Source organism: Oenanthe melanoleuca, chromosome 3, assembly GCF_029582105.1.
Source record: "Oenanthe melanoleuca isolate GR-GAL-2019-014 chromosome 3, OMel1.0, whole genome shotgun sequence".
Taxonomy (NCBI): Eukaryota; Metazoa; Chordata; class Aves; order Passeriformes; family Muscicapidae; genus Oenanthe; species Oenanthe melanoleuca.
The window spans coordinates 42096893-42124187 of record NC_079336.1 but is presented as its reverse complement, the minus strand read 5'-3'; the positions used below and the strand labels follow the sequence as shown (position 1 = coordinate 42124187).

The 27295-nt window shown below is 41.4% G+C and overlaps 2 protein-coding genes across 3 annotated transcripts in view; one reads left to right on the top strand and one right to left on the bottom strand.

The window, feature by feature from the left end:
* The window catches only part of LOC130250842 (basic proline-rich protein-like), a 15163-nt gene extending 5591 nt beyond the window's left edge, over positions 1–9572 (bottom strand). The window contains exons 1-2 of the mRNA XM_056486955.1: positions 9255–9572; positions 7848–9019 (exon numbers count right to left, since the gene is read on the bottom strand). Of these exons, the coding sequence (XP_056342930.1) occupies positions 7848–9019; positions 9255–9572 (1490 nt within the window). The remainder of the gene's footprint in view (positions 1–7847; positions 9020–9254) is intronic.
* BEND3 (BEN domain containing 3) lies at positions 6885–27295 on the top strand. 2 transcript variants are annotated; one of them, XM_056487802.1, is made up of 4 exons: positions 6885–8005; positions 17367–17411; positions 17842–18062; positions 22992–27295. In XM_056487802.1, exons 2-4 carry the CDS (start codon positions 17378–17380, stop codon positions 25263–25265), a joined length of 2529 nt encoding a protein of 842 aa, XP_056343777.1. In that variant the 5' UTR covers positions 6885–8005; positions 17367–17377; the 3' UTR covers positions 25266–27295. The 2 variants fall into 2 exon arrangements, with proteins under 2 accessions (XP_056343777.1, XP_056343776.1); XM_056487801.1 differs by lacking the exon at positions 6885–8005 and adding an exon at positions 8510–8764.

The window sequence follows — 27295 nt, the reverse complement described above, 5'->3', positions numbered from 1 at the left end:
TGATGGCACACCTGATCAGCTGGCTGTGCTTCTCTTAATTTAACCCTTCTCTTAACGTAACTGTGTGCCTTGCCTTATTGGCAAGAAAAAATGCACGCGTGGCCCATATGTGATTTAGTGTTGAACTTGACAGAAGTTGCTAAAAGATTGAAAAGCTCTTTTTGGCTTAATGGAAACATTAAGGAAGCATTCTCTGAAGCTGCTGGGGAATGCTTCTTGCCCCAAGCAGTGCTAAGGATGCCAGACCAGTGTTCTCAGGGGTACAGCTGCTGGTGAGATCTCCCCGTGTTTTTTTCTTCTGAGCAGTATTTGAATTTTCATCAGCACAAAAGGCTAACTCAGGCAAATGTGCCATGCTGCAGATTTATCAAGGAAGTGGCTTCTGGGTCAGGGCACTGGCTGTCACTACTCTCGTCAGCTACTTCAATCTCACAGAAGACTGAGATATCAAACTTTTTTTATTCTTTGTAGTCTTCAAAGTCTTTTACCTGCACAGTGTCTTACAAAAAAATAAAGAGCTAAAGCTTTTCAGTCTCTCAAAGCAGTTCAAAGGAAAGAATATTTCCAGTTCTGAAAGTCACCTGTTCTGATGGTCTTTGAATTAAATTATCCTCTTTTTTTTACCTTTCGGAAACCAATCCCTAAAATGCATTAATTATTTACATAATTAGCATTCATGTGTTTCTCTTTTAGGCTAAACCTGATTTTCTAAAGCTAAGAGAAAGTGGCATTAAGCTAAAATTCTTATAGCAGATGCCTTTAAAATAACCAAAAAGATAAAGTACAAAGCTTGCTCCGAGTTGTGAAGGGGAGAAGAGGGTGACAAACAGATTGGCATGGATACACCAGAGCCTCGTGCAGTCACCTTTGTGCAGCCCTTCATGCACTCGCGCTTGTGCGTGACTCTGCCCGCAGCTCCCGGCGTTGCTGCCGTATTCCCAGCCCCCGACAGCAGCCGGAGAATGCTCGGGCTCCCCCCTGTGTAGGAGATTCCTTCTCTGCAGTGCGTGAAGTTGACTTAAATTCATGCCTATTTGCAAAGTGCCTTAGTCAGTGTGCATCTCTGGAGGAAAGGCAACCTTTTTCTCCAAAATGGAAAGAGCAACGAGACGGTTTACCTGCTAAACTGGAAGGCAGTGTGCTACCGACTTCACATGGTGAAATTGCAAGTCTGTCTGCAGGAGAAAAGGGTGATCGCATCAAACAAGAACATTCCTCTTGGCTAATAGTGACAGGCAGATGTCCCACTGATAACTAAAACAGTAGTTCTCAGATTTATCTGGTTTTTGAGAAATTTATATATTAAATTCCATTTGAGACATATTTTGATATATTGTGTAAGAAAACTGCAATTTTGCAGCAACATTATAAAAAAAATCTTACTTTGACATTTCCTTTTTTACCCTATTCCACTTTGTCTTCCTCCCTTAACCCCTTGTCCAAATACCAGAGACTGAAAATACTCTGCTTTATTGTTAGAAGAATGTTCATCATTTTTAGTTTTAAAATTGTACACAAAAGTGAGTATTTTACTTGCAACAAAAACAATCCCTTAAAACTAGGCTTTTCTATGCCTTCAATGACTACAGCAAGTGATTAGCCTCAATTGCAAGGTTCAAATCTTAGCAGTTATTAAATGTCAAATTACAGAAATTAAATGTCATGCAGAAACCATTAGAAAAATCTCAACAAGTACCAATAGTAAATTAATTTTTTTCCCCCCCCAGAAAAAAATATGAACCCTTTTTTTTAAAAGCTTTACTCTCTGCAGAGGAGCGTGATGGTTTTTCTATGTGACCAGCTTATCCAAAACACAGTGTGGTTAGGAAATGAGGCATTTTTCCCTCTTGGCTAGTTTTGATGAAAGCTCTCCAAGTTGCACATTGTGTCTGAACATTTCTTCATTCATAGCATGTGCCCATCGAAAACTGTTTTCTGTTTGCAGCATTTCAGCTGTACTATTTATAAGCTCGTTGAACAATGCTACTAGAGGCTGTAAAAGGTGTGTATTTCATATGCAAATCACTAGCGATAATTTTCTACAATTACACTTAGTTGCTTGTATCATTATTTTCATAAAAATGGGTTTAGTGGGAGAACATTAGAGGAAAAATGTCTGTATTAGTAAGATTTATTTTTAATCAAACAATTTTATTTATATCCAAAATGTAAAAACTGTGAATGTCCCTACCTCTGCTCACATCGTGTAAGACCACAAGCAATATACATGGGTTTTAGATAGAATATGCTAAGATATCTTTTAGATGGAATATAGTAAGATATCTTTGCAGAAAAATAAACAAGGTTTAAATATTCAGTATTTCTTAAAGATGACTGCTGCTGCTAAGTGGTTACATTACTAATGATTAGAAGTATTTCTTACATAAACTTTTATGAAAAGTAATTGCTTTCAATCACATTCTATTGTAGTAATAACCACTAAACAGGTGGTTTTTTTCTTCTTGTAAACCTGGGTCCCCACGCCTCTAGTTTCTATTAAAAATTCAGTCCTGATTGAATTTTCACCAATATCAAAGGGAAATTCCTGTTGGAAAAATGCATTCACCTTTTAAATTCATGGTTGTTCTCAAAGGCACTGCTGTAGGATATGACTAGGTTATACTAGATGGGTTATAACTAGGTGGATTAGGGAATCGAGTAGCCATGAGCCAGAGACCCATGTTAACGCAAATTCAGAAGGGAAGATTCCTATCCACCCAAAGCAAGAGTAGCTTCCCAACAGTAGTGAGGGTAAAGACCGGGAAGCTGCTTCTAAGACAGTGACTGTTTTTTGTTTTTTTTTTTTTTGAGAAAAGGACGTATAACACGTTTGCCATGACAGAAGCTGCTGGACCTCAAAAAGCCTATAAAGGCTGTTTCAGTTTCAGGACCTGAAACAAAGAGGATTCCTACAATCTGAACATTGCTTCTTTGATTTAAGAAAAACAGATGTTTACCAAAAAAAAAAAAAAAAAAAAAAAAAAAAAAAAAAAAAAGGCTAAATCATCTAGCTGAGTTCTCTCAGAGAAACCTAGTTTTCTACATTGCTTCACAATTCTTTTTTTCTAATATTGTTGCTAGCATTTGAACTTACATTCTAAGTGAGGTATGAGACTGCAACTGGTCCAAAATATTCTTTTTCCATATAATGGGCAGGATATGAAACCGAGTGTAAAGCACACAAAGGAGAGTGTGCTGTTTGCACTTGATTGGGGGACAGGACTTTCCAGGTTGTGTTTACCTCTTCTGGATGTAAAACAGAACTTGGCAAACAGACCTTTATGGGATAAATGTTTGATCGTTCAAGGTTAGTTGTGGTGTCGATAATAGGATGACTGTGCATTAAGTGAGCATTGCTTCTTTTTAAATGCAAAGCTGTGAAATAGCGCACAATGGCGCAGTTCTTGGCTGAACTAACATAGAGTAAAGAGAGCTGCGATTTCATTGCCAAGAGATTAAGAGAGGCTTATGCTTCCAAGAGTGAAGTTGCTCAGATTTGTCAGTTTTTAAACAGTTATGGATGCAACTGATGTCTAAGTAAACTGCTGCAGCACAGAAGGAAAATTTAGGTTGTTCACTGGGTTGAGTTACTCTATTCTTGAAGCTTCTTTACATTTCTGTTCCACTCTTCCACTTCAGCTTCTATCTGATTTTTATTTTTAAGTTTTTATATAAAATCCTTCTTCCTTTGGTGCTCAAGTTACATATCTGCTGTCTTGCCAGTACACTCTGGTGCTACTTCAGGCTAGAAAAGGGTTTTCTTATAATGAGTGTTCATTTTTTGAAACTTTTGCTCTGTGAGCTAAACTTTTAAGATTTCCAACCCACACACACTTGGAGATGAACCGGCTTGTTTTTAAAATCCAGAGATGCCATTTATATTCTCTATTTTGAAAACCTTGATTCAGCAAGCAACACAATTACACATCTTGCCCATTTCTGTGAAGTCAAGCTAAGCAGCAAATTTTGAGGTTTCCAGTGGCATCTATCATTGTATCTAAGGACACGAAGTAGTGTTGCTGTAAAATGAAGAAGCCGCAGAGTATCATGTAACAATTCTGTTTATAAAGTTCAGATGTCTGCCACTGTTCATCTCTGCCTGGGTTACAGCAATCCATGGTTATTGCCCGCAGCATGTTACTTGTTCAGTATTGTTGCCTGTCAGCCAGCAGAGGTTCCAAATATTCCTGTACAATGTGTCTGTACATATCCTTTCAGTCGGACTGGCTGTGAAAAGCATGGAGGGATGCAAAGCTTTTTATCAAGTTGCCATTAAATATTTTCGTTTTATAAACTTTGAATTGCAGAACACATTTTACTGCAAATCAGATGAGTTAATTGGACCGATTTTTAATGATGCCTTTCAGAGCCTTTAATTCAAGGCAGAAGATTTTGGAACCTGCATTTTTTTTTTTCTTTCCCCTAATATGTTCAGTTTCTTTGAAGTTTATTTATATCAAATACATGCCTAAATAATTTATGGTGGATTGCAAGCAGCCTAATTTAAGTATCTGCCCCATTTGGGTGAGTCAGTGGCTGGCTCCTGACGCCGCAGAGCTCCGAGTCCCGCAGGACACCCGCGCAGCCGCTGCCGCCCCTCTAGAGGGCAATCCTGCCCGTTCCATGCAGCGGGCTGAGCCCGAGCCAGTGAACATGAGACTCCATCCACTTGGCTGTCGCCAGGACAAGCAACCTTCCAGCAAAGGCTGGAACCACTTTCAGGTTAAGAAATTGCACTGTACTGCAGAAAACAGCCGCTTGGCTCTGGGCTGCCTTGCAAGAAAGGGCACCTCCCCTGCCTGCTGCACACGCAGTGTGGCCAGCAGCACAGGAATCCCTCAAAGTCAGCCCAAGAGCGGCAGAAAGAAGTCTGGTTGCTGGTGTGGGCTTGCCTTTTCGCACAAGGGGCTTGTTTTCCGACTAGAGCCTTAACATAAAATGTATTTAAGTTTCAAGGAACTGGCTCCATACCCCCGTGTTTCTCATCTCCTTTCCTTCCGGGCTCCAGGACTCTTTCGTCTGGCTGCACGGTGGCCTAGTTTCAAGATGTGGTGAAGTGATAGACGATGTACTAGTACCATAGCAATACTTTTTACAGAATGAAACTGCCAAAATTAGTTTCTGCTGAAAGTGCTTTTGACATCTCATGCCACATCTCTGCCTACTGAGTGCTGTAGGCTATTGCAAAGATCTACAAGAAAGAAGCCTTGCTGAAGGTTTCAAGTGGGATACTTGTTTATCCCAAATGTTTGCAGCAAATGTTTGCAGTCGTACCAAGCACCAGCACACCGGGCTGTTCTGAGTCCCAGCTCGGGGACAAGCACTGCCAGCTCTGCCACCTCCCTGCCAGCCGCTGTGGTTCCTCTCCCCTGCCCAGGGGGATCTCTAGCTGGCTAGATCATTTGAACTAGCTCAGAGAAAGCATTCTCCGGGGAGGACTGGCACCTTAAGGGTTTCTACAAGTGAAGGTCTATAAAGCTGCCATAGTCCACTCTTAGTGAACTCCATGCAAGTGCAGACAGCGCTTTCAGCTTCCCTGGGGTTCTGAGCACATCGGTGTTGGTGGCATGACTGAAGTCTCACTGCAGTTTGGTCAAGTCAGTAACAGCCAATTGTATTTGAGAGCAGTGGTGATTTATTTTACTGAAGAGTTCTCTTGCTAGAACACCACTACTCCCCTCCCCGGTGACCTGGAATTTTTCAGAGATTGCCGCAGTGTCACTGAGTGGCTTTTGAGCCAAAGGCACAAAGTGGGGGGAAGATGAACATTTGAATAAATGACTTGTATAGCACAAGTTCAAATGGTGAAAAGAAATGGGACTTGTCTGGCTGGGAAGCCAATCTAAGCTTGCTACCTGCATTGCCTGGAGACAACTTGGCTCGCTCCCTTTCCACTGAATACTGTTATTGCAACAATATGCTCGTGCTACTTTATGCTTAGCTGAGGCCCTTCAGGTCTCCTCCTGGGCTTGAGTCCCTAGTAGCTACAATGCCTCAGGCCAGCACTATAGAGCAGAAATGAGGTGCAGTTCAAACTGGCAAGGTATTTTCTCAAGGGCTCTGAAATTGAGTTTGGGATTCCACTGGCTTGCTTTTGCCTTATAGTTGCCTTTCCTTAGTCCCACTAAGTAAAGCATTCAAGTAAAATTCAACCGAGATCAAGCACTAATTAGCAGCTGGGCCAGGTGTAAAAACGCCATACCCTTTCTAGAAAAGCCTCAATTTGCCTTACAATAAAGGGAGGTGGCAAACCATACCGTAAACTTGTGTGTTCATAGCGCTAACAGGCTCAGAAAAGTTCGCGGGAAGTGCTCTTTACCTCCAAAGAGAGAAAGATGCGCTAACTCCAGAGTACTTGTCTTGGTAATAAATGTATCCTTCGTTGGAGTGATTCATCGGAGGAGTTACAATGCTGGTAGTTCCCGCTTTTAAGGGCTCCTTTTAGCAGCTGTCTATCAACAGCAATAATGAAAGGAGCAGTCAAAGTTAAAATCAACAAACTATTATCTGTTTGGATTATTAATGGAATATGACACTGTAAACATACCAAAAGTCCCAAATGCTAAATTTAGAAGAGCGACATAAGAGGAAGAAGAAAATTTTAGAGAACTGCTTCTAAAGAAAGCGCCAAAAATCTGAACTGGTAAGGATTCTTTATTTTAAGAGACTGTCTTTGTATTGCTCAGTTCGGAGGAAACAACATGTGATTAGGAAAGTGCTGAGCTATTTATGGGACAGAAGATTCATCTGAGATTTTTTCCAGTTATTTCTCGGTTGACTTATATGTCTTTGTATTGCTTTTGAATAAAAAAAAAAAAACAACTTTGGAATAACAAACTAAAGGTTTATTTATCTGTTACATTCACAGCACTGCTCTGAGCTCTTGCCACTTGCATGGTGTGTATTTACCTCGTAACTTCTATCGTGTACATCCTCCATGCCGCACAGAATACATCATCCTTCATGGCAGTTATCAGCCCTCACCTACTTATTTTATAATAAACACCTTTTATAAACATCTTTAGATTGAACTTCTTTTACTCTGGAGAAAAAAAGAACGTAAGGCAATTATAATATAATTAGAGAACTTGGCTGTGCATTTTTATTAACAGCAAAATCAATCTATTTATTAGGAACGGCAGCACTGGCCGAGTTCATTGTGCAAGTAGAACATTTCACGCAAACCTGCCAAGTTCCAAAGGTATGTTATATATAGCCAAAAAATGTAACTGCCAGAACTGGCCGTAGGTTACAAAACCAGAGTTCGCTCTCCCACTTTTTTAAAAGAAATCATTATTATTTTTTAATTTTTGGGAAACGGTTTGGTTTTCTACAAGCTGTTAGTCGAAAGGGCACGTATGATTTGGCAGACTAATGTAATGTCTTACGTGCTCCTGTCAATTTCAGGGAAGATAAAATCTACAAGGATACTTAATTAAAAAAGAATGCGATGTCTGTTTTATAAATCACTGCTGCCATCTGCCCCCCAAACGCGGAGCATGGAAGCGGTCTTGTGTTTAACCAGCGTGGGAAAAAGCCTGGAACTGAATTAAACCAACTTACTGAAATAACTTTTTTTTTTCTTCTTCTTCTTTTTTAAAGTACAGGCTTAAGCCTAACGCGGCACCGCACACCGGCGTTTGCTACTTGGCGCTATGCAGAGAAAGCCGCGTTAAGGTCACATAAAGGCGGCGGGCAGCGCTCCCACGGGTGCCGCCAGCCGCGGGCAGCGCCGGGGGCCGGAGCGGGCCGGGCCGGGCCGGGGCTGCGCGCGGGTGTCACAGCCCGTGTGCGCGGAGCGCTCGGCGCGTCCCCCGGCTCCGCCCGCAGCGCTGCCCCGGGCTGACCCGCGGGCACGCCGGCGTGGGGACGGATTTACGGGACCGGTGCGCCCGCGGCCGGGGTCAGGGGAGCTGCCGGGCGGTCCCTCCGCCGGCGAGGCCGGGGATGAGCCGGATCCCCCCGGATTTGTCGCAGCCTGGCGGCGGCGGGACGCGAGTGGCGGGTGGGTGTTGGGAAGGCGCGCGGGGGGGACGCGGGACCGTGTGCCCGCGCGCGGCCACGTGCTCTCCGCCACCTGCCGTGGGCACGCGCCCCCCCCGCGCGCGCACGTGCGCGGCCCGCCGCCTGACTCCGCGGGGCGCGGGGTCCACGCGAGACCGCGCGGAGCGGCGCGGCCGGGGAGCGCGGAGGGGGGGAGCGCCTTTGCCATGCGGCGGCGGCCGCCGGCAGCGAGCGCGCCCCGGCCCCGCCGGCTCCCGGCCCCGTCACGCGGGGCCGTGTCCCCGAGCGGCGGCGGCCCCACGTGCGGGCGCGGGGTCCCGGGGAAGGCGTGTCGCGGGGCGGGCGCGCGGCCCCCCGGCGGCGGGGCCTCTGCCCGCGCGGCACCGAGTGGGCGGCGGGGCGCGCGCGGCGCGGGGGCGCGCGGGGTCTCCAGTGGGAACCGCGCGCGTTCCCAGTGGCAGCGGCGGGGAGGGCGGGGGGTGGGGAGCCAGGGGACGGGGGAGGAGCGGGCCGCTCTCCCCCCCCACCCCCGCTCCCTCCCTCCCCTGCCCCTGCCCCGGGGCGGCGGGTGGCGCTGGCCGCGGCGGGTCGGGGCTCGGTGTCCTTGTGCGGAAATGACACACGGTCCCGTCACGTCACGCGAGAGCGCAGCGCGCGGACCCTCGCACACAAAGAGCGGGGGGGAAGCGCGGGCTCCAGCGGCGGCCGCTCCAGCCGCCCCCGCCGCCCCGGGGCTGCCGTGGCCCCGCGCGGAGCAGAGGTAAGTCTCGCCGCCGCCGCTGGCGGGGACGGGCGCCGTTCCACGCACCCCACGGCGAGCGGGGAGCGCCGCCCCGGCGGGTGGGGGAGGAACGGGGAGCGGGGGGGCCGCGCGGGGGAGGCGCGGGGCCGGCCCCTCCCCCGGCCGCCCGCGGAACGGGGCCGCGCGGGCGGGGGTCTCTTTGTTCGCCGCTCCGAACGGCGCCGCGGCGGCGCGGGTCGCGCGCGCCCGGCCCGGGTGCCTCCACCCGCGGCGCTGGGGGAGGGGTGGCCGCAGGGAGCGGGGAGACAGCGGAACGGTCACGCCGCCGTCACCTCCAGCCTCACCTTAACCCCTTCCCCCCCGCTCCCCCGCGCGCCGGCCACATAGATCCGCCCGGGCAGGGTTCGGACCGGAAGCACCAACCGCCGCCTCCGCCTCGGGCTCGTGGGTCTGACCGCGGAAGCGGCCGCGGCCGCGCCGCGTGCGGGGCGCGCGGGGCGTCCCTCACCGCAGCGCCCGCCCCCGGGCGGGGCCTCGCGCCGCCGCCGCCGCGCGCGCCGCTCCCACGTGGCGGCCGCTCCGCCGCCCCCCGGGCGGGCGCGCGCCGCCGGGCACCGGCACCGGGCACCGCCCCGGGGCTCGCGGGGACACGCGTCCCCCCGGAGCCAGGGCCGGGGTCACGGTCCCGTCCGCCCTTATCGTGCGCGGCGGGAGGAGCGGCGGGCGGGCGCTCGGGCTGGGATTCGTGCCGGTCCCCGCTGGGTCGCGCTCCGAGGGGCCCGGTGAAGGGCAGGGCGGGGGAACGGGCCGCCCCTGCCCCGATCATCTGCCCCCGGGTCACCCGCGGCGTCCCCTGCCCCCATCACCGCTCCCTGCCCCGACCGCCGCCCGCTCCCCTGCCCGACCGCCCGCTGCCTCTACCCTAGTTTTGCCTGCGGTGTGTCCACACAGCCCTTTGTAAATAGAAGGGAACAAACTCTGAACCAGCAGAATGCGAGCCGGCGGCAGGCCAGCAGCCATGTGACGGCTCCCACATAGCGTTGACGCAGTCCCAGAGTTTTTTTGGGTTGAAGTGTGAGTAGGGTTTGTCGCTGCCACCTATAAACACAGTATGTCTGACCCACGGGGCAGAGACATCTAAGCAGGGAAAGAGGAACCTTTTCCCTGTTTCCAACTTGAGTGTTTTACATCCCATAAAACAAATAATTACCTATATATGCTGGTACATTTTCTTCTTCTCTCCTGCTAAATCAAACTCAGCATTTGACCAACTGATTTTTTATCTTTGCTAAGTACTTTCATAGTTTAGGTAAGTTCAGTGGATAAAAATAAACAGAAGTTGAATGCAGTTTGGAGGGGAATTTAAACTGTCTGCACAAATTTCAGATGGAGCACTATTTTAAAATAAAAGCACAGTGAAATGGGAGAGAGGAAAGCAAAATGTTTTTAATAGACCAGTGGAAAACACGTGATTGAAGAAAAGACAAATTCATGCATAAATGCTGGAAATAAACCAGGTTAGTGTTTTGCTGACCCCTGCAAGATTAAATTTCTGTTTGGTAAAAGTACCGAGGACTGATTGAGAAAATTTCAGTTTTAGGCAAATTGTGAGAAAACGGCAAAGAGTGATTTTGGGTTTTTAAAAAATTTATTTAATCTGCATATTGAACTTAATTAAAACAAAATATGAAAGACCCAAATTAAGAACATGCCCTCTTTGTCCTGCTGGAAAAATGTCCTTGTTGCAGTCTGGCTGTGGAGACTTGAGGCTTCACGTCCTGCTCCACAGCAGAAGAAGTTTTCAAGCTATGTTAAGTATAGGGATTTTTATTGTCCATAAGAGTAGTGCTCCCAAAAACTTCTGCTGGTTCCTCAAAATATTTTTCTTTGTAGTTTTAGAACTTGCTATTCATATATTTCTAGTCAGGATGCTTGTTACATTGGAATACTGTTTTCTACAGTATGTAATATTATTAGTGTTAGTACTGGATATCAAGAACAAATTTTATTGACAAATAACGCAGCAGTACCCTACTACCTCAAAATGGATGGAAGACAAAGCATTTGCTTTTAGTATTTGACATACTGTCTACTTGCATGTTGCTCTTTGCTCAGTTAAATGAGGCAACATTCAGATCTCAGTTTCTTTAAAATGGGTGGTCAGTTTCAAATAAGTTACCTGTTTTTTGTTTGGTGGGGGTTTTTTATTAAGGTGGTTTCAGGTATTGGACTTCTTCAACCCTCTGCTTCTTTGAAATTTATAAAGCCATGTCAAAATTATGTAAAATTTGAAGTCAAATCACTGGCCCATAGATCTGAACAAAAGGCAAACATTGCCTGTAAGAAATACATTTTCCGGCTCAGTCTTGGAGTGGTATTTATGTCTAATTTAGTTGAATTGAATTTGAGTTGCATTGTTTTTTACAAATTGGAGGAATCAAATCTACCCTGAGGATAATTGCAATATTGAAATTATTGAACCCAGTGCTTCAGCTAGGAAATAAAAGATGCAGATTACTTGGCTCCCAAAGCAGAGCACAGAACTCGCAGTTCTCTAGGTTTGCTTCTCAGCCCAGCAGGAGAGCTTTCCAAGAGACAGCCTGGAAAGCAGCACGCACCCGGAACAGGAGGCAGCTCCTGGGCAGCCTGAGCACAGGGCACACGCCTCCAGTCCTTTTTCACTCTGGGACTGTAGGGCTGGGTGTTGAGAATTGTTGTTTCCTCTCATTATTTACAACTAATTCTGTAGGAATCAGTCTTCTAAAGCATCAGGAGGGACAGAGTTCCACACCGTTGCCAGGCAATTAGAGCAGCCCTCTGCTCACCTGCTGCGTGGAACAGGACTGCTTCCACCTGCCCACACCAGCTTTCAGGCTCTGGACTGCCCAGGGGAAGCTCTGCTTGCTTTCTGTGGTTCACCCAGTGCATGTTATGAAATACAGGCAGAGACTCAGAGACAGGGAGCAGGATCTCAGACACTTGAGTGTTCACTGAGATTAATTGATTAATCATTGTCATTTGCCGAGAATGAATATATGTACAGTGGTTTTGATTGGCTCTGGATAAATCATACTCTAATTTTTTAGTGTAATACCATTGCAATTTTGTGATAAAGTCCTGTTACAGGATGGTCTGTATAAGAGGAGATGCTAATTTTGGCTGTTAAACAGCAGTTCAATGTACACATCTTGTGAAATTTAGCTAGTGTCATCTCCTTAAAAGATCAGCTTGATTTTTTATTCAGTGTTCTTCTCATTTATTTAACTTTATTAGGATACCTATGCTGTAAGAGGGGTGTTGTATCTTTCACCACAGGCTGAAAGCTAAGGAAACTGAGCGGTTTATGCTACATATGTTATCAAACACATATTTAATGTTACTAGCAACCATGTATGTCTTAACATTTGCCTAAAATGTTAAAGAAAGTTGACCTCTTCAGAAACAACACTTAACACTTTTCATTATGACCTGAGTTTTATATATGAAGCAATGTACCACCATGAGGCTTTAAAGGGAATAAACTTAATACACAATGTCTCAATCCCTCTGTTTTTAGTAACATTTGTGAGTCAATAATTAAGAATTAGGGACATTTCTGCCCACATGAAGAAGGTAAAATACTTAGTGGGGCAATGTGCATCCAAAAAGCAACTTCTGCACATTTATCTTGCATTAGTGAACTGAACAGTGTTATGCAGGACATTTAAATCCTGAACAGCAAGCTTCTATAAAACTGATAAACATCATTATTGTTGTTATTATTTAGTATCTTGTTTAAGGTAATTAGTAATTTTCATTTATGATTACCATTAACAAGTGTGATGAAATCCAAATTGCTTTCCACATGCAGCATGCATACAGTTTTATAGTTTCTTATGTGGTTTTCAGACTATTTTTTTAATTTGTCAGAACTTAGTGTGTTAGATAAGGGACTTCAGAAAGTAAAGAGTTACTTCTTTACTTACTAACAGTAGAACAGCAGTGATTTTTTTCTGGTGGAATTTCTTCATTCCATTTTTAAGCCAGGATGTGAAAGTAATCAGTCAGGCTTTCTTTAAGAACGATTGCAAAGGCAGAGAACTGCCTTCATCTTACATTATGAGCAGGATCTTTTCTCCCTGTGTTGTGTTTTTATAATGGCCAGAATGATAAGAGGGGTCGGGAAAGCATCCTCCAAGGCAAATACATGACTAATTGTTAGGTGGTAAACAGAAGGAGGAGAACGCACATTATTGAAAGATTTAACTTACAATTCAGTTAGGATTCAGTTTTGTTTTGTGTATCAATAACTAGGTATACCTTTATGCTACTTTTAAGTAACAATATGCATTATACTAGATGATATGAGACAGAAATACATTCCGAGTATGAGTTGCAATTTCCTCCCTTACTCATAAAATCTTTTGTATCCCAGTGCTTTAAATTCTTAAGGCTGCAGTGCATTTTTTGGTAAATGGAACACAGGTTTTGTTCTACAAAAGCAGCATTGAGGTGGTCGTTAACACTAAATGCACAGAGAAGTGTTTCAAAGCCTTGTTTTTAAGGTGTTCTTCCATACTTTGGAACTACCAGCACTGCCCTGTGCATTGAGCTGCTCTGTTAACCATGGGTAGTACCATTCCAACGTGGCATGTCATTACCAAAATGATACAAGACTGCAGTTAAGTGTCATGACCTAGTACATTTTTGGAATAGAGATAGATGTCTAAGCAAGGGTAATCGAAGTAGGGAGTGTTAAGTCCCTTCATTGAACTGTCTTGTTCATTGCCTGGTCTGATGAGAAGGGAGAGCAGGATCTGTGGGAAGGGAATTTGTCCAATAGTGACAGACAAGGTGTGCCAGGACCCTCCTTCTTTCCCTACTCCCTTGGATCTGGCTGTTGACGTAGCTGCTGCTGTAGGTGTTTAGTTTGTTTTGGAATCTTTCTTCCAGAGGACTCACCAGAAAACAGGATGTAGTGCAGCATCTGTCTGTATCCCAGCAAGATAAAGCTGCCAAGGCTGGTTGCTCTGCCAGTTCACAGGCAGGCGTGGGCTCCCAACTTCAGCACAGAGTGTTCACTCTTTCCTAGAACTTGCTTACAGCTCTCCTCTAGATAGCATTGAGTAATTATTAGGCTGAGGATGATAAGTATATTTATCTTACTTTTTGAAAAAAATACATAAAATATTGAAATATGTTTTGTATACTCAACATGACAAGAAAGAACTGTTGGATGTTTGCTTTACTGTATGTATTTCTTACTCAATTACTTTTTGTAGAATTTTGTCCCAAGATCTTTTAGACTTTGTTTTTTTTACTTTGCTTATTCTCACAGTCTGGGCCAGAATGCTACCTCAAAACAGACTTTGACATTGCTACCTCTTTTAAAGAGGAAATAATTATTATTCCTAAGTACCTATGCACAGCAAATAGTATTTTAATGAATATGAAAAGTTTTATTTTTAGTGGACTTGAAACAATCAACAAAATTGTTGTTAATCTTACGTATACAAGCATGCATGTACAGACATGTTCAGGAACAGATACAGACTTTCCCCTTTCCATAAATCCTAATTTCCTATGGAAGCAATGATGCAATTGCTCTGTGGGTGCCTCTTTGTTGGCTCACTAGTCACTGTTACCCAAATTTGAAGCAAGATGGTGAAATGAATAAAGGTATCATGAAATAGTTGAACCAAGCCATTAGTCTGCTGGTATGAGGAGAGATTTTAATTCCTCCTTTTCAGCCCAAACCTTGTGCATACTCCTGAGCTGGGCCCTTTACCTTTATTAATTACAAGGAAAGTAACCCAGAAAAAAGAAGTGCGTTGTTTCAAGACAGTTTATCAAGATGGAGGGTTAAGGTGAGCACCCATGCTTGACCGAGGGAGCAGGTGGGGCTGCGAGGCAGGAAATCAAAGGGACAATTGAATCCTGTCTCTTAACAGAAGCTGTTACTTGTTAGATGAGCTTCATTTTGTCATAATACCAGAGTTCTTACAAATCCCACAAAGAAGACAGGAAACTAGATAAGAAAGATTATTACTAGGGCTACCCAAAATGAAAAAAGTTGGAGCTCCTGATTTTTTTGGCACCAGAGAGCTCAGGTATGGAACACAGTCTTCCTAAGCCTGGTTGGTTCTGACACTGATTTTGACTCTTCACTCTTAATTGTATTGTGGCAGTCTTCTGATTAAAAAACCCCAAAAGTTAACACTGTATTTCAAATTTGTGAAACAGTGTTTTGACTGTTATTTGACCTAAATTCAGGGTAGCTTTAGCTTTCCTGATGTTGTTTCCTTCATAAAGTTAACTGTTGCTTTGCTTTAATTTTCATTTTTTTCCAGTGTTAGGGAGGGGCTCTTCAGATCCACATTTATCTTCTCCTTTCAGTTTGATTTTATTCTCTGATAGGAGTTCTTCTAAAGCATTCTTCCTGTTTGAATAGTAGTAATAGCAGAAATTAGAAAGAAAATATAATTCCATATATTCCTGCCGAAATATTTTGTGTTATTCCATCCACTCCCACCTTTTAGTCTTCTCTTCTGGCTTTGTGGTTAACATTTTTTACTATTTTGCTCTGATGAAGCAGTCTAGGACAATCTGAAAAATCATTTTGATTTCCATTTTAGAATATTCTGTAACAATACTGACATATGTGCTTACTGTCACCTCAGCCCTCACAAAAATACTATGTCACACTCCTTGAGCACTGGCACATGTTGGTCTTGTACCACAGCCTTCAGAGCCAAGCCTAGTGCAGCATGGAAAAATGCAAGGAAGATCTAGGCAGTGACTATCAATTCATGTGGGATATCAGGGCAAAATACAAACCATTAGTACTGTGGGATTTTCTTAAGGTCCAGGAGAGCTTTTTGATGGTGATGTGAGAAGTAGGCTGCTGTAGGATTTATCTTGAAGAGCAGTAGTGGCTTTGTCTAAATGTATAAATACTGTTGAGTTACTAAGACCTGGAATTAACCCATATCAGGGCTTATCAGGTGGTTTAGAAGTTGGTGCAGGCCACTTAGTTTCATGCTGTTATGTCTCTAGAGAGTTGCAAAAGTTTAAGTGACATGATTATAGTACTGTTAAGCTGCCATAATTAATATGTGGGTCAATTCATAAATGCAAGTCCTGAAATAGGGAATTATGATGGGTAAAAGGAGTTATGTATCTGAGGGGTTTGTAGTAGCTCTACATCCAGCTGAGAGAGACTTATTTTTATATGTGATGATGAAGACAATCTTATGTTATCCCCTTGAGGGTGCCCTTTACAAGGCTGTATATAGGGGCCATGTGGAAGATCAGCACATCAAAGAGTATCTTGGCTTCAAGGGTGGCCCAGTATAAGCTGATTTTATAAATCTGTGCATCTTTTGTTTAGGTGCCACCCATTGTAAATCATACAAAATCTAATCCAGAATTGAACCTCATAGTTACCATTACAGCCATCAAATTGTCTACAAATTGAAATTCTTATCTACACAGCATTCAAGTGTTTACAGAGTTTTAAACAGTATTTTGAGATGTAAAAAAAAATAAATATTATTCAGCATTATTCAGGAGAGAAGTGCAGACTGGTTTTCCCTCCACAACAGATTCTCTGTCTTTCTCTCCCTATCTCTGTTATTATTTAATTATAATTCCTGCTCCTGGGCTGTATGTACACTTTTGATTGACTGGTTTTATTGACTTGCACTAATGAAGCAATAATATTCTGGGACCAGGTAACCATAGTGCTGTGTGTAGAGGAGCAGGAGCAGAGCATGACAGTTTGCCAGTCACCCGCTCACCAGTTGAGAGTGTCAGTTTGCAGCTGCATGCCCTGTAAGGGTCAGTGATATCTGATTAAGTTGTTTGCTTTGTAGATCTCCAAAGATTTAGAATGTCTTTTAGGAACGTGTTCCAGAAATTGATGTTTGCCCCCAAGTAACTTGCGAAATTAGTTTTCAAGTAAATAGAAATACAGCTGAGCTTTTTATATGAGAAGTAACACTAAAATCATGCTAGCATAATACATATATTTGCTTTTCCCTACAAAAACCACATTATTTAGAGGCTGACAGAGAAAAATGACTTACTGTAGATCTATGTGCATTATTCTGCTTGAATTGATGCAATTTATATCAAAAGATCAAAGATTTTTAAATAAAAACTTACCCTAACATGTATGTTACTATTTATGATGAATTTTCTTTCTGTGATGACTTTGTGTCAACCACAAGGACTATATGAAAACATTTGACTGTAATTATAGAGATTTTGTACAGGGTGAAGACTTTAATACGGTTACTTCCGTTTATATACTGCCAAGACACTTTATGGAGAAGGTTAGAATGACTTCTACTTTTCTGTATAGCAGAAAAACACAGAGTTTTAAATAGTTCCCTACCTGCTGTATGTTATCAACAGCGTAATTTGCATGTTGACATTGCATGGTCTACAGATGGCAGTGAAGGTTGCTGAAAATAACTACTTATTGCAAACATACAAACTGGAAAGACTGGGAGTTATCTGTGGGCTGGGCTGGTAACTCAATACTTAAAAATGAAAAGTAATTACAAGAGGAGATGTAGATATTTCCTGATTCCAGAAGATGCTGATATTTTTTTTGTATTTTTGTTTTGTTCTTTAGTGAGATAGAAGATGAATTCAGCTGAAATCACTGATGATGATGAAGGTAAAATATTATACTTTGTATAATTTTTGATCAGGCAAAAATATGTGTTGATTTAAAGCATTTGTCACCTGATAAAGAATGCAGTTGGATCAAGACAAATTACACTAGTGTTTTTTAAAAAGTTATCTAAAATAGAGCATTATCTTTATTCGTCATTATTATTTCTGATCTTCATCCTTCCTTTCCTCAAAAAAAATCTTCCTGATGTAATATTATTTGTTAATACTTTAGATTATTTTTTGATGAAGAAACTGTCATTTATTGGAAAACTGAATGATTTGACTTTGAGGTGCCCCCAATATACACTTACAGTAGAAGTCATAAAAAGTAATGAAGTTCTTCAAAACACATTTTCATAAAAAGAAACAAACCACAGAACATTATAGTAAGGAGATGGTGCTTTACCTTTCTAAACCTTCTCTTTTTTCAGTAAAAATTCCTAAAAAAAATGTGAAAGTAGAAACAGAAAATGACGATGAAGCTCTAGACTGCTCAGTAACTTCCAGATCTGCTGAGAAGCACTCACTGGATGGCTCAGTGACTTGCCTGCAGGATTCCAGCAAACGGAAGCAGACCTCCCTTGGCTGTGATGGGTCAGGAGGCCAGCAGGATGCCTTACCCAGCGTGAAGAAGAGACGCTTTGCGCAAGAGGTGACTTCTCTATACATGACTGTGATTTTTTGGTTCATATTTCCTAGGCTAAATTCACTGCAAGTCTTTTAACTAAATTTGCATTGGTAATGAGTTTGTTGCAGATGTGGCTAATCGCAAGTCATTTTGCACATGGCTGAGTATTCTCTAAATAACATGGGAGTGAACATATTTATGAAATACAACTATAGGTTAATTCATTTATGGGAATTATGTTTTTGTTGTTCAGCAGATAACATAGGAAGGGGCAGTGACTTGGGGTAACGGGGCATGACTCTGATTCAGCTCCTCTTATGTCACACAGTCCTTCAGCTGGATACTGAGTGGTAGAATCAGGGCTGTAATTCTTTGTTCTGTGACTAAGACTTAATGTCAGTGAGACCAGTATAAATAAGTGTATTATTTGAAGGATAAAAATGCAGGGATGCAGAAGATTTCAGCCATACCAAGACTGGAATGTATTACAGCATCTGGTGTGGCATCTCACTTGGGACAATCCAGATGTTTCTCTAGCCAGTGAAGGAGATGCCCAGTCTTTTCCATTATCCTGATCTTGTGTTTCACCTCTCTGGCAATGTTGGATTTTAATTAATCTCTGCTGAAATTGAGCAAGTTTCTTTTTGTCCTTGTTCTTTTCAGTAGGGAAAGAAATAAACATCTGTTCCTAGAAAAATCTTCTGTATGTGGGAAAATTCGTGTGATGTTGTCCACCCTCAGTCATTCCTGAGATTAAAATTCTCTATTTTTCAGCTCTTCTTCAGGAATCACCTTATATATTTGTTACTCCATTTGAGAGTCCAGAAAGACTAGTGTCTGGTGTTGGATAGTCACATCTTTCCTGCTACCCTCTAGAGCAGTATAATGACCTCCTGTTTTTCTCACTCAGCACTTTATTAAAATAACCTAGATTCAAATTCATCCTCTTTTGAATAACTTCAGGCTCTGGGTTATATTTAGTTTGTGACCTATCCTAATGCACGTATCCTTTTCTGCTCTTCTGCTACCTAGCCAGTTATTCCATGTTGTATTTGCACATTTCATGTCTCCTTTATAGCCATAGGTCTCTGTGATTCTTTTTCTTGACTACCATCTCTCTGACTTCTTAGGGCTGTTTTTTTCCCCTGAATGCCTGTGGTAGGTAGGTTTTAATCTTATTACACGGTTTCTTTCTTTTCCTTTCTCTTTTTCTTTTTGCATTTGTTTTCCTTATATTCAGATTCTTAAAATAACTTTATAATGGTCTCTGAACAGTGCTTGCTTTGCATTTTCCTGTTTGCCATTAATAAATTTTAAAATTTAATTTGAAGTTAATTACAAATTTGGATTTATAATATCAGAAACTGACCCAGTAATAACGATGAAAATTCATTCTTGGCTGACCCCAGTGAATCAGCATATTTGGTTAAATAACCAACCAGAAATAGTCTTCAATCTTAACAGCATTTTAAAAGTTAATTACTTCTCTAGTACCAATATTTTGTTTTAATTGATGACTTTATTAACTATTTCTATTTAAGCAGTGGAAAAATCTTAATTGTTTTAAAGAATATCATGCTTGTAGCATATTTTTTCTGCATGTCACATAGGCATCTATCTGTAACATAAACAGAGCTGTGCTTCTTTTGGGCTGGTAATTATATTACTAAATTACTTTTTATCTGAAGACTTCACCATTTTTTTAAAATTTTGAATGCCACTTCATAATCAGGAATTAATTTTCTAAGATTTTCTTTTAAAAAACAATGTGTAGAAGATTGTAAGTTTAAAAGTTATGTGCAGAACTTTTCCATATTCTCATGTATCTGAAAGAATCTATGTTTCTTGTTCATGTATTTATTTATTCTTTGCTCCTGTGCTTAAATGTTATGCGCTGTATTCTTACAGCTATTTAGCCTTTGTTTATTAAGCATAACAAAGGTCATAAATGGACTCAAGCATTGAACAGAACAATAACTAAGCAACTTTTAACACGTGGCTTAGGATTCCAAGAGAGAATGTGAGAGACTATTTCACAGTTTCTTGTATTGGTTGATGTTCTTCAAAATACTGCACTTTGCAAATGTTCATGAAATGTTTAGAACATAAAAACTTGCTGTGCAACTGTAGTATAAAAAGCAGAACTATTTTATATACATTGAGTCTCAAAGAACAATATCTTTGCTTCTTTTTTGACAGTACATTAGAACTGATCATCTTAAATGGGTGCAGTATTATCTGAAATTCATTCATGAATGTTTAAAATCAATGTTACAGAGAAAACTAATTAGTTAAATTGGAGAATTTACAAAAGCCATGCATTTATGGTGTGGATAGTGCTGTTCCCAGATGGAAACTATAGATAAGATAATTAAAAGCAAAAGAAAGGAAAATGAGATTGCATCTGAACTAAAATATCCTTAAATATTTTTAAGGCTCAAATGTTTTTGTAATCTGCTAGGAAAGCACTGGTTATATGTTCCTGAAATGCAAATATTCTGAAATGCAAATCCTTCTGGCAGCCAGGTCCAGCCACTGAAAGCTGCATTGGTGAAGGCAGAAGTCCAGCTGCCATCGCATGAAGCTATGCTGTAGTTCTTAGCATGAGCTCCAGAGCACCGTGTCCAAAACTGAGACTGCAAACTTTGATGGTTTTACTGTCAAAATAATGAATTCATGCTCCTTAATACACATTCTAATACTGATTTGGCCTGACTTTGTGTGTGAGGTGCACATTAATAGAAGTTACCCTCATATTGCCAAGTCTTATTATATAATTAATTAGGGAAAATTAACAGCAGGAGGTCAAATGAGAACTGACAGATATCTGGTGGCCCGTGGCAAGCTATTTAGTAGCAAGGTATTTTAGTAGTAGAGGAGGAATTAAAAGAGTCATATGCTGTTTCTGAAGGAATATTTGGTATATTCTCAGTTAAGAGGGGTGTTAATGAAAGGGCAACTTAGGTGGTAGGTCTCACTGATTGTGGAAAAATGTTTTGTTTTGTTCTTTAGGTCTAAAATAGTAAAAAGCTTTGTAATTCAATTTGGGTGCCTGACTGGGGAGTAGTATTGTGCTTATTGTCAGTGGAGATTTTCAGGTGATGTTTATGTGGCAGAGCTCTGTTACCACCTGGAGCTGCCTCAGTTTCTTCACTGACAAGTACAGATTGTGTATGACAACTTCAGTCCCAGCTTAGGAGCCTGCAGTTAGGTGGGGGCAATGTGGATTTCTGCTCGCAGTTCAGTCACTGTTCTGGCTTTATTAGGAGTGGGACTGGAGTGGGACAGTCTTCTACATGGGACCTGGAAGCCAGGTGTCCTAGGCACCATGACAGCCAGGGATTCTGCACACTGAAATACATTAGCTTGGCATTATGTTTTCATTTGATCATCTCTCCACACAGCTTTGGATGTGCAAACACAAGGTTTCTTTCTTAGGGTAATGTGATGTGAGTGAGAGCAGAGCTTGAAAACAGCTTTGGTTTAATTGAATGCTGGTTTCTAAACTTGGAGTGGAAACCAGCTTGTTCTTTCTGAGTCTCCTTTGAGTATACATTGCATTAGAAATTAAAAAATAATTAGATTCAATTTGTCACTGCAGTAAGCAGATGCCAAGTGTGAGTACGCATAGGGACCACATTGATTTAATCAGTTTCAGTTCCATTTCTTAAGAAAGAAACCTTAATTCAGGTTCCTCACTGTAGGACATAATGGGGTCTTCACTAGAATTTCAAATTTCTTGTGTCTCTCAGCTCAGACCTGAAGTTTGTGTTTCATTTGTTTTAATACTTGAATGCAAATTCTGTAGTTTTTTATCTAATTAATGTTCTATAGAACAAGCCAAGAAAATTGTTTCAGTACAGAAGCATTTACAAGTGGGTGTGTTTTCTCATGTTTGAATTCTATATGTTGGATTTTGATTCTGTTGTATCTACTTAACTTTTAAGAATTATTTGCAATATCCATGTGTTTGCAAAAAAAACCCCAAATCATCCAAGCCCTGCATATCTACTGTGAGTTGTCAAACCAACTTTGCTGGGTTCAAATTTCAAGCAATGAGGAATAATTACAAATAATTGAGAATATTAAGTCCTTAAGAATTCATTACTGATTTTATGTAATTTATAAATTATATAAATTTATGTAGTTTAAATAATTTAGGAAGTTAGAAATCCATGAGTCTAAACTTCCTTGCCTTTCAGAGATAAAGAAATCTTCTGTTAGGCTTTCTTTTGAAAAAGATATAGTACCAAGGTACTTTCCACTTTTTTGTTATTTACATAGAGTACCTTTTAAAAATTCAGTAATTTCTAAGATTTGTTTAGTAGTTCTGCACCATTATAAAAGTTTGGGTTTTTTTAAAACCTGTATATAAACCTTTCACATAATAAAAAAAAAAAAAAAGAATAAGCATATTTTTTGTGGTTTATAGCCTTTGTGACATTTTCAAAAGCTAACCTAAAGAGAGTGCTGGAATGTTAAATGCAGTTGTTGGAGGCAATGGCAAGGTCACAGGACTAGGAGTCAGAAAATCTAGATGCTATTCTTGGCTCTGTTGCTGACTTGTTGCCACCCAAATTCTCTACAGCCCAAGATCCTCATATGCAAGGTGAAGCCTAATGATACTTAATTTGGGGGGGTAATTAGAGCTCTGTGGGTAGAGAGTACTAGAATTATTATTGCATTTCTCTTCCATGGAGAAAGCAATGCATAGAGCCAAAAAAAGGAAAATAAAAAGGAAACCTAAATAACACTTTACTGTATTTTTATTTTTCCTAGTGAATTTATTAATTTTTATTATTTAACACAAGTCCCCTGGAGAAAATGTGACTTTGCGTATTTATGTAACAGTGCCTGCTTAAGGAGCTAATATTTATATATTAGCTATATCTTTATATTTATAGCTAATATCTTTAAGGCAGTCTTACTAATACAATATTTATTCTTTTGAAGGGCTCCCTTTCAAACATGAGGAACAGAGATGCTGGCTCACCCACTCAGGTAAACACAGAGCAGCCAACCAAGAACAAGAATTCTAATGTAGCATGGCTCTGTGAAGAAGAATCCTTCAGTGACATAATCACTCCGTCTTATAAAAAACCTCTCTATGGCATCTCACACAAAATCACAGAGAAGAAGAACCCACCAGGAGCAGAGCAGTTTGCTTCTTTTGAGTTGTTTGAAAAAATCAACCCCAGCAGTCCCTCGCAAATTCGGACTTTGAACGATCAACGCAAGAGGGACTCGGCCACAGCCATTGCAGTAGCAGCAGCCACAGCAGATTCAGAATCAAATATATATTCTTTGATACAGAAAATGTTTTACACGCTGAACACCCTCAATACCAATATGACTCAGCTTCACAGTAAAGTTGACCTGTTGTCTCTGGAGGTTAGCAGAATTAAAAAGCAGGTCAGTCCAGCAGAGTCCGTTGCTGACTTCAAGCCTCCCCCGGAGTACCAGCTGACTTCTACAGAACTCAAACAAATCATGGATCAAAGCACATCAGGCGGAGACCTGGCTTGCCGCTTGCTCGTGCAGCTCTTCCCAGAGCTCTTCAGTGACGATGAGTTCGGCAGGAGCTGCAGCGCATGTGGCTTTCTCAACAAAAGGAAACTTGAATCTCTTCATCTCCAGCTTATTCGTAACTATGTGGAAGTTTGTTACCCTTCTGTGAAGAATACAGCTGTGTGGCAGTTGGAGTGTTTGCCTCAAGTCAATGATTTTTTCAATAGATTTTGGGCTCAAAGGGAAATGGAAAACAGTCAACAGAATGTGCAATCATCCAGTTTTTATGAGACGGAGCAGGTCGAATCCTCTCATTTTATGGAGGATAAAGAGCAGGAAGAAGCTTTGTCCTTGGACAGGAGTAATGTCATTGCCTCTGATTACATGCTGGATGCTCAGGATCTCAATGAATTCTTAGATGAAGCTTCTTCACCAGGAGAGTTTTCTGTTTTCTTGTTACACAGACTGTTTCCAGAACTCTTTGACCACAGAAAATTAGCTGAAAGGTACAGCTGCTTTGGAGACTCTGGAAAACAACTGCTGGATCCTCATCGGCTTCAGATAATCCGTAGGTACACTGAAATTTACTTTCCAGATGTGCAAGAAGAAGAAGCCTGGTTGCAGCAGTGTGTTCAGCGAATAAATGATGAGCTTGAAAGTACATATATGGATGGAAGTGAATGTGACCAGATGAGAGATGACTGTTACGATTCTTCTAGTTTACCAGATGATGTATCAATCATAAAAGTGGAAGACAGTTTTGAATATGAAAAGCCTGGCAGACGGTCAAAAAAAATTTGGCTTGTACCCATAGATTTTGACAAACTTGACTTTCCCCCTCCTGATTTTGATGTGCCTGTCCCGGATTACCTGTTGAACAAAGAACAGATTAAAAGCATATATGAAAGCAGTCTTTCCATAGGCAACTTTGCATCTCGATTGCTTGTTCTCTTATTTCCTGAACTATTTACTCATGAAAACTTACGGAAGCAATACAACTGTAGCGGATCTTTAGGCAAGAAACAGCTCGACCCCACTAGAATTAAATTAATTCGACATTATGTGCAGATACTGTACCCCAGAGCAAAGAATGACAGAGTGTGGACATTGGAGTTTGTTGGGAAGCTTGATGAGAGGTGTCGACGAAGAGACACGGAGCAAAGGCGCTCGTACCAACAGCAACGGAAAATCCACGTGCCAGGGCCCGACAGGAGGGAATTTCTCACCTATGCAATAAACCCTGAGAGATTTCGGGAAGAATTTGAAGGGCCACCACTGCCACCGGAAAGAAGTAGCAAGGATTTTTGCAAGATACCACTTGATGAACTTGTTGTTCCTAATCCAGACTTCCCTGTGCCTTCTCTGTATTTGCTGTCTGATAAGGAGATAAGAGAGATTGTGCAGCAGAGCCTGTCAGTCGGCAACTTTGCTGCCAGGCTTCTTGTGAGACTCTTTCCTGAACTCTTTACTCCGGAGAATCTGAGACTGCAGTACAACCATTCAGGTGCTTGTAATAAGAAGCAGCTTGATCCCATCAGACTGAGACTGATCCGTCATTACGTGGAGGCAGTTTATCCTGTGGAGAAAATGGAAGAAGTGTGGCATTATGAATGTATACCGAGCATCGATGAAAGGTGCCGGCGTCCTAACAGAAAAAAGTGTGATATACTGAAAAAAGCTAAGAAAGCAAAAAAAGTGTCAGGCTCTTTAAACTGCTAAGACTTTGACCACTAAATTATTGTCAAGAGTATGCTTTGGTTTAGACTGAAGGGCCTGTCAGGAGCTGAGGGTTCTCAGCACGTGGGACAGACAGGCACTATGTTTGTTGCGTTTCAGTGTGTGTGTTGCATTTCTGTTGGCACAGCAGCAGTGGGAAGTGGCTGACTACATTTGTACATGGGTAAGGACATCAGTGATAGCTGTCAATGACTCACTAAGAGCATGATGTTCACTGGTGCAAATACTTGTATTGAAACTATTGCTCCACTCCCCATTTCTGCATCTTCCTTTTCTATCACTTTCTAATAATAAAGATTTTTTTTCAATGGTTGTGCTCTTCAGGAGCAGTTTTTCGTTATACCATTATAAACAGTATTTTTAATTAATTCGGATTTTAAAATGTGTAGACTAAGCTTAATTTAAATTTGAAAGTGCCATTTTCATTGGAAATCATTGGAATATTACACTTTGCTTCTACAGTAACTGCAGCTTCACACTTGTTTTGTTCTTCATGATATTGAGGTTATAATACTGTGTCAAAGAGTAGGTCAGAATGGTGTCATTTGCATTTTTGACTGTTACATTTGCTTTATTTTTAAATCAATAATTTCCTGTTGAAGAATTAAGACATGAGCATAGACACTGTGTGAAGGGGGTTTTTTTTCCTGTATTGACACCACAATTTTGATCCTGCCCCTGTGAGTTCTGTTACTGTTTTGTCCAGTGTAACTGCTGGAGTGACTGAGGATTGCTCATCTTGAGTAAAGCCAGCAGAACAGACCCAAGCCTATACCCATGGAATGTCTTCCCATCACCTGCTTGCCACCCTGTTTGTAAAAAAGCAAAAGCAACAGCAACGTCAAAGAGACCTGAAACAAGAACTTTAAAAAAATTTAGATCTTACTTTCTATCAAAATCATTATTCCAAAGGTTTCCAGTGTTGATACTGAATTGCATATATAATAAGTATGTGCAAAGATTGGTTTTGTGGTGAAATCCAGTGTTTCAGGGTCCCAGCATATGAGCTGTGGTAATGTAAGTTATTTCCATGAATGCAGCAGCATCTGGATATTTTGGGTGTAGGGATATGGAGCTCCCTCACTTCACCAAATTATTTTAGTGTAATTAGTAGCTATTTGGAGACATAACAGTGTATGTATAACTTAGGTTCATATGGTCAAGTTTGCATCATTATTATGTTAAAGTGTAAAAAAGACCACCAAGAACCCAATATGAAGTTGCTGTATGACTTGTCACTGGAGAGTGCTGCTTTAAAACTAGTTTTTCTCTTTCTTTTTTTTAAAAAAATTAATACTGATAGAAATGGTGAGAGAGTCAAATATGAATTCTTAACACAGTAAATACAGTGATTGCTTACAGAGCATCACTGGCACACCTTGGAGCAATTGTTGATGTTCTCTGTGGTCCTTTTCTGTTGTTTACTTAGATGGGTCATAGCGAATTTTAAGTCAGTTCCAGTGTAATTTTCTATTTTAGCATTTGTAAGGAAGTACAAAATATTTGATATTTTTACTTCAGATTTTTAGAATTTATTGTTCTTAGACTCATATTGATCCCTTTTAAAGGAAAACAAAATGGTTTTTCCTGATGGCAAGAACTAGTAAATGTATTGTGTTAAACTGGGAGTAAATCATAGTTAGTAGCATTTGCTCATTTTGCCCATATGCTAGAAACATTCTCAGAGAATGTATGAAAAAAGTCATGAATGTACTAAATAACACATTGATACTGTTTATATCCATTTAAATGTTTCCTGTTGGTTTAAAGTAATAGCAGACCATACTCAAAATGGATATAGGAGCAAATACGGCTATAATAAATTGAAATCATTTTACCAAAGATAAAGAACTGATACCACAATGTCTGCATCTGTTCATTTTAGTGCATAAATTTATCAAATTGAATGTATCAGAAATCAAGACTCTTGTCATTGTATGCTACCTAGAAACTCTGTGAAATGTTTTTTACATGCACTTTTATGGGATATATAAAATAACAGAAGATCTTAA

Coding starts and splice junctions, on each gene's coding strand:
- BEND3 (XM_056487802.1), top strand. CDS start 17,378: ATGAATTCAGCTGAAATCACTGATGATGATGAAG. Junction 17,412..17,841: donor AATCACTGATGATGATGAAG/GTAAAATATTAT, acceptor CTCTTTTTTCAG/TAAAAATTCCTAAAAAAAAT. Junction 18,063..22,991: donor AGAGACGCTTTGCGCAAGAG/GTGACTTCTCTA, acceptor ATTCTTTTGAAG/GGCTCCCTTTCAAACATGAG.